Source organism: Triticum aestivum, chromosome 3D (assembly GCF_018294505.1).
Source record: "Triticum aestivum cultivar Chinese Spring chromosome 3D, IWGSC CS RefSeq v2.1, whole genome shotgun sequence".
Classification (NCBI taxonomy): Eukaryota; Viridiplantae; Streptophyta; class Magnoliopsida; order Poales; family Poaceae; genus Triticum; species Triticum aestivum.
Genome location: NC_057802.1, coordinates 238,239,532 through 238,258,265, shown reverse-complemented (window position 1 = coordinate 238,258,265; position 18,734 = coordinate 238,239,532). Strand labels below are relative to the sequence as shown.

At 48.9% G+C, this 18,734-nt stretch overlaps 1 protein-coding gene across 4 annotated transcripts in view; it reads right to left on the bottom strand.

Moving 5' to 3' along the window:
* LOC123078305 (uncharacterized) overlaps positions 1-12,226 on the bottom strand; it is a 28,331-nt gene extending 16,105 nt beyond the window's left edge. The window contains exons 1-2 of one of the 4 annotated variants that reach the window (XM_044500767.1): positions 11,908-12,226; positions 10,623-10,970 (exon numbers count right to left, since the gene is read on the bottom strand). In XM_044500767.1, coding sequence (XP_044356702.1) covers positions 10,623-10,970; positions 11,908-12,186 — 627 coding nt within the window. In that variant the 5' untranslated portion in view covers positions 12,187-12,226. Of the gene's footprint in view, positions 1-10,622; positions 10,995-11,907 lie in introns of all 4 variants that reach the window. The other 3 variants (XM_044500766.1, XM_044500768.1, XM_044500769.1) reach the window with 3 other exon arrangements.
* Between the last annotated feature and the right edge of the window lie 6,508 nt (positions 12,227-18,734).

Here is an 18,734-nt window from a genome sequence, read left to right as displayed (position 1 = left end):
TAGCGAGCATCCCGGCCCCGGCGACCTTCACCAGATGAAATCGAGCTCGGCTCCGCATCGGCTGTCGGATACGCCTCCTGGCCTCCCCACCGTCGGATCTTCACTTTTATTTGCTTTTGAAAATTGAAGTGTCCCATTTTACGTTTGTCGTAGAAGTAGACAATTCTTTGCCTAGCTAAAACCTTCTCTCTACACGCCTAAAACTATTTTTGGGTATCCAAATTTTAGGCTAGCTGTATAAGGGGTTTACTGTTTATTTCTCTTGTACCATATATCAAGCCCTTCGGGCTCATCGCAATACGAGTTGCCTTTCTTCTAACATGCTATCAGGCTACATTTCCCTCCAGCCGCCAGCGCAACTCCTCCTCTGCGTTTGTCCGCCACCGCATCTCTCTCTCCCTCCTCATGGTGCCTTCCCCTCTAGCCCAATCTTCTCTTGTTAGAATTAATCCAAGGCACATATCAACCATCCGAAGACCAAGCAATCACACGAGGCACGACACCGAGATTTGTTAACAAAGTTCACCGAACTTGGCTACATCATCTGGGCCTAACTACAGGCGCTCCTCCCCGTGATACCGTCACAATACCGTACCCCGGCCACCCGAGCGCCGACACATGCCGTCGGGTCCCCCTGCATGCCTATGCTATTATGTTGGCATAGGTTACGTCGTGTGTCTACCCCTCGTTATATAAAATGCCTAGGATGCAAGAGTCCTACAAGGACACTACACCATACCCTATCTACACACCGTACGACTCCAGGTCCAACTGTAACCAACCTTGTACATAATATTTCACACAATTCTAACAAACTCCACCTTGGCGAATATTCTCCACCACCTTGGATTTGTCCATGCGTCAAACTTCCATGTAGATTAGACTTGAGTTAGGCCATGAGTATCGCTGCTACTCCCAGACTCCATATGACTCCACCTGCAACTGTAGTCCCTTCTTGTCTTCCCCACAATCACAACTCGAGCAAAATTAAGTTAATATTTACTCTACTTTGTGCTCCCAACTTTCGGAGTATCCGTTCGACGCCATCACAACCGATCACTGTCTACGTGCAAGTAACAACTCACATATTGGACGCCACAAATGAGTTACCCGAACTCAACATCTTAGCTCTTTCTTGACTGTCGGTTTTGAACTTGAAGGAATTTCACCGTTGCCCTATGCCACCCAGAGTCAAATTCGCAGTTGTCTCACCCTTTTCCTGATAGTCTTTGAAATGTCCCACAGCTATAGCACTCCGCCTCCTTCTGTACTTGTCATCCACACTTTGCCATGTGCATTGAACACCGCAGAATATACGGTCATGTACTCTCTCAACTTTTGACAAATTCTGACTTTCCGCCACTTTCTCATATTCTCCATGGTCAACTCATGTCAATCAACCAGCCCCGATAGACCCAGTCACCAACTTGAATCTGGTACTCGCCAACATTGCTTCAGCACCCTCTGCACACTTCATCCGACCACCAGTGCCTTGGTCTGTCGCTGTGTCCCGTGCTTACCACATGCCTTGCCGATATCACCACGTCGAGCCTCTGCTGTCCTGGTCTAAGTCTCCCATGTAGCTAGCCCACACTGTCTCAACCCCCACTGTAGAGAACCACCGATCTTCACCGACCGATGCCGAGTATCACATTTCCATCAGACCACTTGTACCCAGTCCAAACCACATGTCTCTTGCTTTCCCGCTGAAATAGGCTGCGATTCTCCGAATCCCCACACCGTAGCCCCTCCATCAGCACAGAATGAAGTCTTCCGCTAGACTCTAGCTCCACCTTCAACATGACTCCATGTAGCTGCGCCTTGCTATCCCTCGCCCTGTCGACTTCAAGCTCTCATGTGTACACTGCCTTGAATCAACCCTGCGCCATAGTCTTGTCGAAGCCGCACAAGCCCTCAGGCCTGCACCACGTGTTTCCACGCCCCAGAAGTCGGTCACCATCACCACGTGTTTCCACGCCCCAGAAGTCGGTCACCATCAACATCACGCTCCTGTGTCGTTGTCGCTGAAATCACCGTTGTCTTCTGTACCGACCAACATCCATGTTGATCCACCAGACTCTCTAGGTCACTGCCTTATATGTTTGACCCCAGCTGAATTTGTACGACTGCAACCATGCTCCACCTCACGCCGTATCAGCCCAGCAAATCACTATGCATTGCTCAACGCCCATGTAGAACATAGCCCTTCAACGGAACGCTTCCTTAGCTCATCATGTCTAACAATTGTCAAACCACTGACCTGTACCTTCACTACCAATCACCGTCTGTCCGCTCCTATGGAACAACGCACATGTCGGATATAGCTTCTGATCAGTTCATGTCCGCTTACGACTTCCAGACCTTCATGGATGTGTTTTTCATTCCTTCAATTATATAGCTGGACAACTCATGAAAATACTCAAACCATGCCAATGTCTTTGTCTCCGAACAACTCGACCGAACCAAAATGATTTTCCTGGTAGCTTCACGTACATAGCAAACAAAATCTTAAACATACCAAACCACATACCAATGGATTGGACGTGACCCCTTTGCCTTGAAACTTGTGCCTCCTTTTTCCACAAACTAATCTCGCGTCGCGGCTTGAACTTCCACGCACCTCAGCCGGCTCAGCCTCTCGTACGTGCATGGGCATAGTCCAGGATCCCCTGCCGGCTTGGACAGCCGTACCTAGGCCAACCCGCCAGCTAGCTTGGGCCACGTTGCTGCCTGCCCACCTGGGCCTTCTTGACGTGGTCTTCGCCTGGCTTCGGCCACGCGCATCACGCCGACGCGCCTCTGCTGGCAGCTGCCCAAACGTTGCTGTTGTCTGATTTGATCTAGATCCAATCTGCCCACAAATACCTGCATCGAACCGATCTCACCCCGAGCGCGGCGTTCCTGCCACCGCCTGCTTATTGCTTTTACCGATCCCGTCGACAACTACGATTTCCATGGACAAATCTTTCACCGATCAGCACATAGCTTTGATGATCGATACTTTCACACGCATTCACGCCGTCTCGACGAAGATCCATCCTCTAGATCATCTACAGTTTCCTCACAACCTTTGCAAACTTTCCTCCGATACCACTTGTTAGAATTAATCCAAGGCGCATATCGACCATCCGAGGACCAAGCGATCATATAAGGCACGACACCGAGATTTATTAACGAGGTTCACCGAACTCGGCTACATCCCCGGGGCCTGACTAGGTGCTCCTCCCGGTGACACCGTCACAATACCGTACCCCGACTGCCCGAGCGCTGGCTCCCCCTGTGTGCCTATGCTATTATGTTGGCATACGTTACATTGCGTGTCTACCCCTCATTATATAAAATGCCTAGGATACAAGAGTCCTACTAGGACACTACGCCATACCCTATCTACACACCGTACGACTCCAAGTCCAACTGTAACCTGGCTGATGATGGTGCTCGGTCTACAGCTGTCCTCTTTGTCGGTGTCCTGCCTCAGTTCTCGTCTGAGTTTGTGGGACTCTTTACAGCCATCCAGAAGTGGACTCACCTTCGCTAGCGTTATCGGCCCTCGGGTGACACTATGCACTTGTCAGGCTGATGCCACTGTCGATGAGTTTTATGCTCGGAGTTCTTCTATCTGGTGTCAGCTCGATTCTCCTCATTGCTAGTGCCTCTTGTCCGTGTTGCCAGACTTTTCGTTCGGACTTGGAATTTCACCGTGTTTATGAGTTCTTGACTCGGACCCTGTAAGGAGTTTGAGCCACGATGCCCCAGCATTCTTGCCTGCATCCCTCGTGTCACTCTTGTGGAGGCACTCTCAGAGATCTGCACAGAGGAGATTCGTTTATGTGGTGCTGGTCTGCTGGAGCTTCCCTTAGTGCTTAGTGCTCGCTCACCTGCTATACCACCTACTGCACCGGCTGCTTCCCGCTCTCGTGCTCCGCCTCTTCTACCGGCTCCCACAGGCAATTGAGTTGTCATCCTCGTCACTGCGACTTCTACAACATGGATGGTCACCTTGAGTCGAGGACTCGAGGTTATTTGGACAAACAGGCCCTTAGAATGAATCACTCCGCAAACTTCTGGGTCAGGAAAATTTATGAGCTTATGAATTCTGGAGGGTGCAATGAACTAGCTTGCAGTAACATTTGGAACTGTTCACCGCCCAAAAAATGCAAAATCTTTGCATATTTACTTGTCAAACGTCGGATCAAAGTCAGAGTGGTTCTGAAAAACAAGGACTTATCGAAGATGACACCTGCCCCTTTGGCTGCAGCGACCAAGAAACAGTTTCCCACCCGACTTTGAAATGCAGCAGGACGGAACATATATGGGACATTCTCGGCATCCAAGTGGATGGGGCGGATGAGCCGGCTGACATATTCACTGACAGGCAAAAGCCGACGCTCCTGGGAACTGATTACAATCGCTGCACTGTGGTCTATCTGGTTGGCGAGGAATCTAAGGGTCTTCGACAGCATTACCATCCCTCCAGCGGTAGTTGCGAAACAATGTGCAGGCATGGTAAAATCTGGGCGCACAGGGCGAAGAAAGACGAACTTCTTTCTTTGGATTGAAGATTGGGCAAACTTTTCTAGTTCTATCTCTCCCTTGTTCCCCTCTCCTTCTCTTTTATGATGTATTCTCTCCTCTCTCTGGTGTGTACCCCATTGTGTAAAACTGCTGCTCCGTAAGCGCTCTGCTTACGGGTTTATTTTTGTGAAATTTGAAGGTAGGGGTCGCCCCTCCCGTTTTACTCAAAGAGAGAGAGAGAGTGTGTCACGCCCCGATCTTGAGGGATTTGGGGAGAGAGGAGAAGGGGATCGGGATGAGGAAGAACAGAGGGTTAGGTGAGAGCGAGAGACGAGACGAGGGGAAGTAGCTCATTCACTTTTTCGATGCCGTCTCCGTCCCATCGTTCGGTTACAAGTAGGCCACAGCTAGCTTCACACGCACGCCAACACTTGGCTTAACACACACGCATACACTTGGCCGCTGGGCCCTCTGGTGACCTGGACGTTGCAAGTGGCTAGCTACACTTGCACTGGTTAGTCCGCTGCAGGCTGATCTGCAGGTGTGACATTTGCCCCCTCTTGAGCAGCTTGATCCTCCTCCTTCCAAAGGGGCGCGTTCGGGTAACGCTGCCGGAGCACGTAGTAGTCTTCCCAGGTCGCAGACGACGGCGGCATGGTGCTCCACTGCACCTGTACTTGGACGACTGGGGCGTCTCCTTTCTTCATCATGCGGCGGTCCAGAATGGCAATCGAAACGCGGTCCGCGGCCGTGAGGTCGGGTATCTTCGGCAGCTCCGCGAAGACCGGAGTGTAATCGGGGACGAACGGCTTGAGTTGCGAGACGTGGAAGACTGGGTGGATGCGGCTGTCCGGCGGCAAGTTCAGACGATACGCCAACGTGCCGATGCGCTCTGTCACCGTGAAGGGTCCGAAGAACTTGTACGCCAGCTTGCGACAAGGGCGGTTGGCGACGGAGGACTGGGCGTACGGTTGAAGCTTGAGGGGGACTTGCTCGCCCACGTCGAAGGCGCACTCGGCGCGGTGGCAATCTGCTTGTTTCTTGAAGCGCGCATGGGCGCGCGCGAGCTAGGCGCGCAGCAACTCTGTGTGCGTTGCCTAGTCGATCTCATCGAGCGGCGCATCCGCGGGTATGTTGGAGTGGACCGCTAGCATGCCGCCGAGGTTGGGCTCCCTGCCATACAGCGCCTTGAACAGGGAGCAGTTGAGGGAGGCGTGGTGCGACGAGTTGTACCAGAACTCTGCTGCAGAGAGCCACCTGCGCCATTGCTTGGGTGTGTCGTGGACAGAGCACCGCAAATACATCTCCAAGCACTGGTTGACGCGCTCCGTCTGGCCGTCCGTCTGGGGGTGATACGCCGTGGAGTACAGGAGCTTGGTGCCCGCGGCGTTGAGGATCTCGCGCCACATTGCGCTGGTGAACACCTTGTCGCGGTCGGAGACGATGGAGTGCGGCACGCCGTGGAGACGGATGACGTTGTCCCAAAAGGATCGAGCGACTTGAGCGGCGTTGAAGGGGTGGCGGAGAGGGACAAAGTGGGTGTACTTGGTGAGCCGGTCGACGATGACCATGATCGCGTCGTAGCCATCGGACTTGGGCAGCCCCTCGACGAAATCCATGGTGAGCTCCTGCCATGGTTCTTGCGGGATTGGAAGCGGCTGTAACTTGCCGGCCGGGTGCATTTGCTCGTGCTTCGCGTGCTGGCAAATGCTGCACTGCCTGACGAAATCCTCGACGGCGCGCTTCAGACCGGTCCAGGCGAAGAGTTTGCGCACCCTGTGGTAGGTGGCGGTGGCGCCGGAGTGGCCGCCGACAGCGCTGTGGTGCAGCGCGGCGATGAGCTTCGTCTGAAGCGCGGTGTTGGCGCCGATCCACAGCCGTCCCCGCTGTCTGATCACGCCTTGCTGAAGGGAGCGGCCCTGGTCGTCGGTGTCACAGAGCGCGAGCTTGGCGAGCAGTTCTTGCGCGTCGGCGTCCGTCTCGTACGAGTTGACCACTTCCTGGAGCCACTGTGGCTGGCACACCGAGAGCGCGTCGAGGGCCAGTAAGTGCCCCACACGAGAGAGCGCAGGCCGCGCCGTTGTCCGTGCCCTTCTTGTAGCGGAACGTGAACTGCAGCCCCACCATCTTGGACATCGCCTTGCGCTGCAGATCTGTGACGAGTTGTTGATCGCCCAAAGAACACAAGCTCTTGTGGTCGGTGACGATTTCGAACGGGGCGCGCTGAAGGTATGGGCGCCACTTGTCGATCGCCATCATCACCGCGAGGAATTCCTTCTCATACGCCGATAGTTTCTGATGCCGCACGCCCAACGCCTTGCTCAAGTATGCGATCGGGTGGCCATCCTGCGTCAGCACGGCGCCGATGCCGGTGTCGCACGCGTCTGTCTCGATGGCGAACGGGCTCTTGAAGTCTGGGAGTGCCAGGACTGGCGTGCTCACCATCGCCTTCTTCAACATCTCGAAGGCAGCTTGCGCTTGGTCGTCCCAGAGGAATCCCTTCTTGGTGAGGAGGCGCGTCAGGGGCTTCGCGATGATGCCGTAATGCGGCACGAACTTGCGGTAGTAGCCCGTGAGGCCGAGGAAGCCGCGGAGCTCGGTGGGCGTCGTGGGCACGGGCCAGGCACTCATGGCGCTGGTCTTGCTGGAGTCGGTGGCGACGCCGTTCTTGGAGATGACATGCCCGAGGTACTCGATCCCTGCTGCGCGAACGAGCACTTGGAGGCCTTGGCGTAGAGCTGGTGCGCCCGTAGCAGTTCCAGCACCGTGCGCAAGTGTTCCGTGTTCCTGTAAATCGATACTGAAGACCAGAATGTCATCAAGGAATATAATGATGAACTTGCGGACGTGGCGACCGAAGATCGAGTTCATGAGGCACTGGAAGGTTGCCGGCGCGTTGCAGAGGCCGAACGGCATCACTCTGAAGTGGTAGTGGCCGTGGTGTGTTTTGAATGTCGTTTTCTCTTCGTCCTCTTCGCGCATACGTATCTGATGGTAGCCCGCTCTCAGATCAATCTTGGAGAAATATGCAGCTCCGCCCAGCTCATCGAGCAGTTCGTCGACCACCGGCAATGGAAACTTGTTCTTCACTGTAGCCGTGTTCAGGCGTCTGAAATCCACACAGAATCGCCACGAGCCGTCCTTCTTGACCAGCAACACGGGTGCGGCATATGGGCTCAGGCTGTGAGCAATGACACCCGATTGCAGCATCTCCTGAACCTGCTTTTCGATCTCATCTTTCTGTGCTGGCGAGTAGCGGTAGGGCCTGGTGTTGATAGGAGTTGTGCCCGGCTCCAGGTTGATTGCATGGTCGTATTGCCGTTTGGGAGGCAGTACTTTGGGTTCAGCAAACACGTCTGCATATTCAGACAGGAGTTTCTGAATGTTGGGTGGTGGAGGTGCAGGTTCAGGTTTGTCAATTCTCTCCACTGTAACCAGAGCCGCAGTCCAAATGTCATTGCATACTTCCATGCGATGCAACTCGTAAGCATCCAGTTCTGCTATGGGAGGAAGATCTGAAGTTCTGACGCCTTGTAATTGCATTTGTTTCCCCTCTGTCTCGAACGCAATGGTTTTCTCCTGCCAGTGACAGTTCATGGGGCTGTGAGCGGCCAGCCAGTCGATGCCCAGCACTCCATCATAAGCGCTGAGCGGCAGCACACGGAGATCAGTGTGGAAAGTGTGGCCGGGCACTTGCCATTCCAATCCTCTCACCAGTTGATTGCACAGCAGTCTCTGGCCGTTGGCGACGCGCACTGAAACTGGTGGCAAGTTCTCTGTCTGAACTTGCAGTCTTGTGAGAAAAGTTTCACCGATGAAACTGTGTGTACTTCCTGAATCCACCAAGAGTAACATGATCTGATCCCCCACTTGTGCTCGTAGGCGAATTGTAGAGGGAGTTTCTTCGCCTGACAGAGCCTGGTGCGATAGCGAGCAGCATTCTGGTTCCTGTGCTGCCGGTGTATCGAGTAACTGAAGTGCGTGAACGGTGTCATCAAACAAAATATCGCCGAAATCACCCACTTCGATCATCAGGATCTGGCCAGTGCGTTGGCACTGGTGCTCCCTCGAATACTTGTCCCCACAGCGAAAACAGAGGCCATTTGCTCTTCTGAATTCACGCAACTGACGCTCCCGTGCGTATTCGTCGCCCCCTTGCTTGGGTACGGCTGCAGCGCGAGCTGGAACAGGGACTGCTGCTGCTGCAGGTGGCGGTGGGCGTCCAACTGGTGTGATGCGCGGACGCTGGAAGCGCTGCTTCTCCAGTTCTTCTTCCTGAATGCGAGCGAACACCGCTGCGCGAGTGATACTGGTTGGTGCTTGCAGTCGAACTCCCAGGCGCAGCTCGTCTTTGAGGCCGATCAGGAACTGAGAGATGAAAAACTTGGAGCTCAGGGTTGGGTCCAGGGCCAGCAAATGGTACATTGCTGTCTCGAATTGCTGGCGATATTCTTGCACACTGCCTGTCTGTCGTAACTGAACAAAGTGGTGCATCTGAACCTCGAATTCCTCTGGACCAAATTCCTCCTGTACCGCAGCTCTGAATGCTTGCCACGAGACGCCTGGGTGTGTCTGTCGGTAGGCCTGGAGCCACATCGCGGCCAGGCCGTCCATGTACAGCGCTGCGGTGGTGACCCAGCTGTGTTGAGGCACGCGGTACAGCTCGAAGTAGGTGGTGCAGCGGTCCAGCCAGATGCGAGGGGCGTCGCCGTCAAACCGCGAAAAATCATGCTTCGGCGGCTTGATGCAGTGGTCGCCGCGGCGGTCGAGCTCCGAGGACGATGGTGATCACGCGGTGAGCAACGGTGGTCCGTGGTTGACGAGTCGGGCGAACGGGAGCTGGGCCGCACCATCCGTGTAGAGAGGCAGCGGCGGAGGACGAGTCGGTGGGGGTGGTGGCGGAGGTGGTGGAGGGTGCGCAGAGGAGTCCCCGGTGGCCGTGACGCCCGATGGAGATGCGCCTCCGGAGACGGTCGCCGCGGGGTCGACGGTCGGTGCAGCCTTGCGGGCCTCGTCCACGTCGGCTTGCGTGAGGTCGATCTGCTTGGAGAGGAGCTTGATCTCGGCGGAGACCTGGTCATTGTAGGCGATCTGCGCCTGGTGGCGCTCGTCTGCGGTCTTCTGATTGGCGTCGAGGCGGCGGATGACGGACTCGAGCAAGCTCTGCAGCTTGTCCGTGGTCTCCAACATGGCGTCGAGCACGCGGCGGGTCTGCGCCGAGGGCTTGGATGGTGGTGCCGTGGTTTCGCTAGATCAGATCGAACCCCGGACAGGATTTTGTGCGAGCTCGCCGGAGCGGCGCGCACCTGACCCGGTGGATGTTACCGATCGATCGAGAGCCAACGGCGGTGGTGGGGAAAAATTTTGGGCTCTGAATACCAGATTGTCACGCCCCGATCTTGAGGGATTTGGGGAGAGAGGAGAAGGGGATCGGGATGAGGAAGAACAGAGGGTTAGGTGAGAGCGAGAGACAAGACGAGGGGAAGTAGCTCATTCACTTTCTCGATGCCGTCTCCGTCCCATCGTTCGGTTACAAGTAGGCCACATCTGGCTTCACACGCACGCCAACAGTTGGCTTAACACACACGCATACACTTGGCCGCTGGGCCCTCTGGTGACCTGTACGTTGCAAGTGGCTAGCTGCACTTGCACTGGTTAGTCCGCTGCAGGCTGATCTGCAGGTGTGACAGAGAGATGTCATGTGGGGCAGTTAATTAAAGGAAGAAGTAGTCACTTATGGGGAGTCCTACTTGTGTATGTATAGGAATCAGCAGGCAGTATTAGGAGAGTATAAGTCGTTTCATATTTGGAATCTGTAAGGCAAACCTCTACATAAGGAAGGAGCCACGTACGTGAAGTCTAGGCATCAAGAATTAATAAAGATCTAGCTCCCTATCTCTACTCAACAGCTACTCCCCGCTGGAAGATCGCCGGCCCTGCAGCCCCACCAGGTCATGGAATAGCCCTGCGCAGAGGGTTCTTCCAGCCTGGCTATCCATAGTCACCATTTACCAAGCAAGTCAGAAATGGCAACAGTTGTATCCTTTTGCAGTCAAAATGGAAGAAAGAAGAAAACCTTCGATTGCTGGTGCTTACGTTGCAGTTACCTCTGGGGTTATCGTGGATTTACGGATACAGCTAAAGATTTCTTCCATTGCTCCACTCTCAATTGCCACATCCCTGTATAACTTCACTGAAGTTATATTATGCAGAAGGCCTGCCGCTGCTTCACAAGCACGAGCAGACTCTGACTTTAGGAGGCTGATGATGAGGCTGATGCAACCTGGGAACTGCATTATCTCATCGATGCACTTCTGTCCACCAAGGGAGTAATGCCAGAGTGTGCAAATAGCATGTTCCCTATCATGAGCGTCATTATCCAAGCCAAGCATTCGGACAAAGAGACCAACATATGCAGATCCTGAATTTGCCATGCTCTCGGGACTACCAACATCCTAACAGAAGCAAGCAAAATGTATCTGACATTTCAAACCGCAACAAAAAGAAAGTGAATGCACAGAATACTCGTGCTACAGATTTAATATTTGTAACATTTTTTACACTACACTAGTGTAAAAACGTTCTTATATTATGGGACGGAGGGAGTAAGACGTAAGACTCGACAAGACCACAACCACAAGGGTCAATTTTAGTTGTTTTCTGTAATTTAAATCACAAGCTAAGTCAAGAATCATGCAGTGGGGTTATCTCACCTATCTGATTGTTGCTCATGCCATCAGAACTCTCCCCATATAAAATACTCCCTCCGTAACAAAATGTAAGACGTTTTTATGCCATATGCAAAACCAAAAAACGTCTTACATTTTGGTACAGAGGTAGTACTTGCGCTCATTCACAAGGAATTGACACAGAACTTACTATATGCAGATATGGAGCATTTTGATTATTTTGATGCCAAGCAATCCTCAGAATTCAAAAAGGCGGATAATTTTTTTATTGGGAAGACAGTAGGGAAGGTCCTACTGTATTAACATAATGTACAAGAGAGAAACAGTGTATCACAAAGAAAAAATATTGCTTGCCATTTCACTGGATTACTAGAGCAAGTTCTTGGTTAAGAACTCTCCTACAGTTTTTCTTCTTTGACTTATAACTCTCCCCTATTTAGATATGCTTTATGTTGAGTGTTACTTCCAATCATATGCACGAATATGTCATAACGTCGTGTCACTATTTGATCCAGGTCAAGTTAGTAAAGACTAAAGATGGTTGCAGCTTCATCTGGCACCCAAGAAAACTAGCAAAAACAACTCAAGCAAGTGAGCAGCCTAGCCATAGCTTCTTGTGAAATACGAAATGGGGACTGAGTAAGGCGTACGAAATTATGAACAAACACCTTAAGGCCATATTGTGAAGAGGACGAGAGCTAACCTGTCCTGCGCTACCATCAGAAGCGGCGCATGTGCCGACCAGGAGAAAGCGACCGCGACCCCCGCCGTCGGCGGCTAAGGAAGGGAAGCGGTGGTGGAGGTGAAGATGAACACCGTGATGGTGTCGGTGGTTGCGCCGGAGGCGGGAGACCGGGCGAGAGGTTCGCAGCGTCGGCGAGGCGGCGGCGAGAGCCGGAAGCATGGCGAGAGTTCCAGAGAGTGGAGAAGTGTGCGTCGCGTCGTGTTGTGGCGATAGGATTGGGAATTGGGGAATGCGCATCTTCGGAGCACGAAATTTTTAAAAACTAAAAATGGTATTTTCGAAGTTTTGACAAAGAATGACTTTTGTTTCTATAAGTAATTACGGGACATTGTCCAGCAACCTATAAAATGTCTACTCCTAAAGCCTCATTTGGTAGAGGAGTTTTGAAGGGGATTTGAGAGGATAATCCTCGCGAGGCTCAGAAACCTCGAAAATCCCCACGGCCCATTTGGTATGCAGGGTTTTGTCCGGGTGAGCCCCCCAATCCCCGTCAAACCCTCCCAAACTACGCGATTAAGAAAACACGCCTCTGTCCTCAGGGAACGAGACGAAACGAGACAGAGCTCCTGGATGTGTTGCCGCCGACGCGCCGCTGCCCACAGCTTTCCGATGCGTCGAGTACTCACATCTGCGCTGCACCCTCCCGTCCCCTCCACGCCACCCCCTACCGTCCCCCATGGATCCTTCCTGTAGACGCCATGGCCACACCTACCCCTCACCGTCACTTGACTTAGTGGTGATCTGTTGTTGCACACCGTCCTCCCCTGCAACGGATCTTCTTCGCTCCGTCCAATCCTCGCGCATTTTTGTCCTTGCCTCTGCGCAGTCCAACCTCTCTGGTGTCAGGACCGAATTTCCGGGACATAAAATCCCAGCAAATGACCCTTTTGTCATCACCAGCCCCAGGATTATTGTTGTTGGTGGCCACTTTCTTGATACAGAATTCCAAGCAGTTATAAGAATTTGAGTACAAGACCATCAAGGTCCAATGAATATCACAATGATTTCTAGTGGTGGATAACGGAAGCGACTCGTGGACCTCCAACATTGTGGGGCTCCATTCCCATAGGAACAACTGACCTGGTTAACTCCTATCTCGCGTGGTTGCTATCTTCGAATCCTAGGTTGCGGGGTGTCTTCGTAGTACTCCTCTCTGAGTCGTGGTCTGGCCAAGACAATAGCCAGGGACAAGCTAGGGAGTACGTTTTGATGTACTCGCAAACATGATGAACAAAAGATATACTGAATGCATATGCTCATGATGAATTATATTATATGCATGTGCTGACTGAAAATTATAGCATGGCATGATAAATATTAATACAGTGCGGAAGAATAAATAAATCATGTTAGTAGCAAATCAAAGAAATGAAATGGAACATCGGGCGTTGGACCGCCCTTGAAATTCCAAGGAAAAATGCCAAGCGGGTGTCTGAAAGTGACGCCTCGAGAGGTCTTGAAAAAAATGCCAAACGGGTGTCTAAAAACGACGCCTCGAGAGGTCTTGAAAAGAAATGAGTATCCAGGTGGGCTAGCCATCCCAAGTGACACTCATAAAAGAAAGATAAAAATGAGTATCCTGGGTAGTCTAGACATCCCAAGAGATACTCGAGATTGCACGTAAGAGGAAAAGGTTAGTCCATAATAATACTCATGTCAGCAATAATATTCGTAATAGCACCAGTGGGACAATAATTATCCTGCAAAATGAACCATGAACAATTCAATTATTTCCTCTGGAGACTGACACTAAGACTGACACTTAACCAACCCAGACTGTAGTCCTTAACCGCGGACACGGCTATTCGAATAGGTTTCAAACTCTGCAGAGGGTGCACTCTTTACCCACAAGTAAAGGATTTCTTTAGTCAACCCCGAGACGTTGACTAATATCGATTACGGTCTTTGGGTTGAAAACACACCTTACTCACACATACCAACTTTAACCCATCAAGCCAGGAATCACCCAAAATAATGATAAAGTAAAACTCTAAGTGGGAAGGCCTCATTCAACGGCCTCCAATAGCATGAATAATCAGCTTCGGTCCCAGACCGGCATTCATGCCTCCGAACCAAGTGACATGACTACTAGGGCCAATAGTATCATTCTCTATGGCCTCTTTGTACGGTGTGTGCATGAAAGGGGTTATCAACTTACTGAACCATACCCTACCTATGGCAAGGACATGTGGTAGCACGATCAAGTATGGGGGTTACCGGAACAAGAATCGATCTACGGTCAACTCATGAGGTTCATATTTTCCTGCAATGATTAGCATGATATATCTCTTTAGTAGTACCCAACAGGGTCACCATATGGTATGTCTCAACATACCCTCACCGATCATTCTCTCACAACGAGATTTCTGTTCCACGACCACTTTTCTCGTGACTGATTCTTTCTGCGGATTAGTCTGGACCAACACAGGCATGTGTGGTGCATGAAAAATAAACCATACTCACTTATACTTCATGCTTAAATGGAGATAAAATACCATCAAGGGGGGTCATGCATGTATGATGCTACTTCTTGAGCTTGCATTGATTTTTCCCTTGAAGAGGAAAGGGTGATGCAGCAAAGTAGAGATAAGTATTTCCCTCAGTTAAGAACCAAGGTATCAATCTAGTAGGAGGCACAAGCAAGTCCCCAATATATGCACCTGCACAAACTAACAAACACTTGCACTCAACGCGAAAAAGGGGTTGTCAATCCCTTCACGGTCACTTGCAAGAGTGAGATCTAATAGAGATAGATATAAGAGATATGTAAAAGGGAAAATAAAGTAAATATAAATAAATTAAAGCAAGGTATTTTTAGGTTTTTGGTTTTATAGATCTAAAAATATATGATGGAAAATGGACCCGGGGGCCATAGGTTTCACTAGAGGCTTCTCTCTTGAATAAAGCATACGGTGGGTAAACAAGTTACTGTTGAGCAACTGATAGAAAAGCGCAAAGTTATGACGATATCTAAGGCAATGATCATGAATATAGGCATCGCGTCTGTGACAAGTAGACCGAAACGATTATGCATCTACTACTATTACTCCACACATCGACCGACTCCTGCCTACATCTAGAGTATTAAGTTCCTAAGAACAGAGTAACGCCTTAAGCAAGATGACATGATGTAGGGGGATAAACTCAAGCATTATTATATAAACCCCATCTTTTTATCCTTAATGGCAACAATACAATACGTGCCTCGCTACCCCTACTGTCACTGAGTGAGGACACTGCAAGATTGAACCCATCACAAAGCACCTCTCCCATTGCAAGAAAAAACAATCTAGCAGGCCAAACCAAATCGATAGATCAGAGAGAAATACTAAGCTATCTCAATCATGCATAAAAGAATTCAAAGAAGACTCAAATAATATTCATAGATAATCTGATCATAAATCCACAATTCATCGAATCTCAACAAATGCACCGCAAAAGAAGATTACATCGAGTAGATCTCCAAGAACATCGAGGAGAACATTGTATTGAAGATCAAAGAGAGAGAAGAAGTCATCTAGATACTAGCTATGGACCCTTAGGTCCGTGGTAAACTACTCACGCTTCATCGGAAGAGTAGCAAGGTTGATGTAGAGGCCCTCCGTGATCGAATCCCCCTCCGGCAGAGTGCCAGAAAAGACCCCAAGATGGGATCTCACGAGAACAGAAGCTTGCGGTGGTCGAAAAGTATTTTTGGTGTGCCCTCTGACGTAAGGGGGATATTTGAGAATTTATAGTGGTGGAGTTAGGGTTGGAAGGTCTCCAAGGGGCCCACAAGCCTAGGGACCCCCCTGGGACGCCCCCCTAGGGCTTGTGGCCTCCTCCCGTAGCTTCCTGGGTTTCTTCTGGTCCAAGGAAAATCAACGTAAAGTTTTATTCCGTTTGGACTCCGTTTGGTATTGATTTTCTGTAAAAGCCAAAAACAAGGGAAAAAACAGAAACTGGCACTGGGCACTAGGTTAATAGGTTAGTCCAAACAATAATATAAAATATCATATTAATGCATATAAAACATTCAAAAGAGATAATATAATAGCATGGAACAATAAAAAATTATAGATACGTTGGAGACATATCAAGCATCCCCAAGCTTGCTTCCCGCTCGTCCTCGAGTAGGTAAATGATAAAAACAGAATTTCTGATGTGGAATGCTACCTAACATATTTATCATTATAATTCTTCTCATTGTGGCATGAATATTCAGATCCATAAGATTCAAAACAAAAGTTTAATATTGACATAAAAACAATAATACTTCAAGTATACTAATAAAGCAATCATGTCTTCTCAAAATATCATGGCTAAAGAAAGTTATCCCTACAAAATCGTAAAGTCTTGTCATGCTCTATCTTCATCACATTAAGAATTTATCATGCACAACCCCGATGATAAGCCAAGCAATTGTTTCATACTTTTAATGTTCTCAAGCTTTTTCAACGTTCACGCAATACATGAGCGTGAGCCATGGATATAGCACTATAGGTGGAATAGAAGGTGGTTGTGAGGAGAAGACAAAAAGGGAGAAAGTCTCACATCAACTAGGCAAATTAATGGGCTATGGAGATGCCCATCAATTGATATCGATGCAAGTGAGTAGGGATTGCCATGCAACGGATGCACTAGAGCTATAAGTGTATGAAAGCTCAAAAGAAAACTAAGTGGGTGTGCATCCAACTTGCTTGCTCACGAAGACCTAGGGCAATTTGAGGAAGCCCATCATTGGAATATACAAAACAAGTTCTATAATGAAAAATACCCACTAGTATATGGAAGTGATAAAATAAAAATAGGAGACTCTCTATCATGAAGAACATGGTGCTATTTTTGAAGCACAAGTGTGGAAAAGTATAGTAACATTGTCCCTTCTCCCTTTTTCTCTTTTTTTTCTTTTGGGCTCTTTGGCCTCTTTTTTTAATTTTTTTATTGGGCTCTTTGGCCTCTCTTTTTTTATGTCTGAGCCTCATCTCAACTTGTGGGAGAATCATAGCCTCCATCATCCTTTCCTCACATGGGACAATGCTTTAATAATGATGATCATCACACTTTTATTTACTTACAACTCAAGAATTACAACTCGATACTAGAACAAAGATATGGCTCTATATGAATGCCTCCGGCGGTCTACCGGGATGTGCAATGATCTAGCGTGACATGTATAAAATATGAAGGGTGGACAAGCCACAAATACTATGCCAACTACATGATCATGCAAAGCAATATGACAATGATGATGCGTGTCATAATAAACGAAATGATGGAAGTTGCATGGCAATATATCTCCGAATGGCTATGGAAATGCCATAATAGGTAGGTATGATGGTTGTTTTGAGGAAGGGTATATGGTGGGTTTAATGCACCGGCGAAAGTTGTGCGGTACAGAGAGGCTAGCAATGGTGGAAGGATGAGAGTGCGTATAATCCATGGGCTCAACATTAGTCATAAAGAACTCACATACTTATTGCAAAAAAAAAATTAGCCATCGAAGCAAAGTACTAATACGTATGCTCCTACGGGGATAGATTGGTAGGAAAATACCATCGCTCGTCCCCAACCGCCACTCATAAGGAAGACAATAAAAACTAAATCATGCTCTAACTTCGTCGCATAACGATAGACCATACGTGCATGCTTCGGGAATCACGAACTTTAACACAAGTATTTCTACCAATCCACAATTACTCTCTAGCATGACCCTAATATCACCATCTTTATATCTCAAAACAAATGCAAGGAACCAAACTTCTCATATATTCAATGCTCTTTATGAAAGTTTTTATTATATCCCTCTTGGATGCCCATCATATTAGGACCAAATTCATAACCTAAGCAAATTGCCATACTGTTTTAAGACTCTCAAAATAATATAAGTGAAGCAAGAGAGTTCATCAATTTCTACAAAATGAAACCACCGATGTGCTCTAAAAAGATATAAGTGAAGCACTAGAGCATCCGCCTAGCTCAAAAGATATAATTGAAGCACATAGAGTATTCTAATAAATTCACGATTAAAGCGTGTCCCTCTCAAAAGGTGTGTATAGCAAGGATGATTGTGGCAAACTAAAAAGCAAAAATTCATATAATACATGATGCTCCAAGCAAAACCCATATCATGTGGTGAATAAAAATATAGCCTCAAGTAAATTTACCGATGGATTGAAGACGAAAGAGGGGATGCCATCCGGGGCATCCCCAAGCTTAGATGCTTGGTTGTCCTTGAATATTACCTTGTGGTGCCTTGGGCATCCCCAAGCTTAGGCTCTTGCCACTCCTTATTCCATAGTCCATCAAATCTTTACCCAGAACTTGAAAACTTCACAACACAAAACTCAACAAAAAACTCGTGAGATCTGTTAGTATGATAAAACAAATCTCCACTTTAAGTACTGTTGTGAACTCATTCTAAATTTATAATGGTGTTATATCTACTGTATTCCAAATTCTCCATGGTTCATACCCCCCGATACTACCCATAGATTCATCAAATTAAGCAAACAACACATCAAAAACAGAATCTGTCAAAAATAGAACAACCTCTAAAGACCCGAATATTAGTGATACTTCCGTAACTCCAAAAATGCGGAAAAATTAGGAGAACATAGGCAATTCATATATCAATATTGTGCAACAAATTCAGAATTTTTCCAGGCTCCAGTGAATTTAAAAAATTCTATTACTAGACGCAAAAGTTTAAGTTTTTCAGCAAAATCAAATCAAGGATATACCAAAGCATCCCAAAGGTCTTGCTTGGCTCAAACACTAATTAAAACACAAAAACACAATTATTA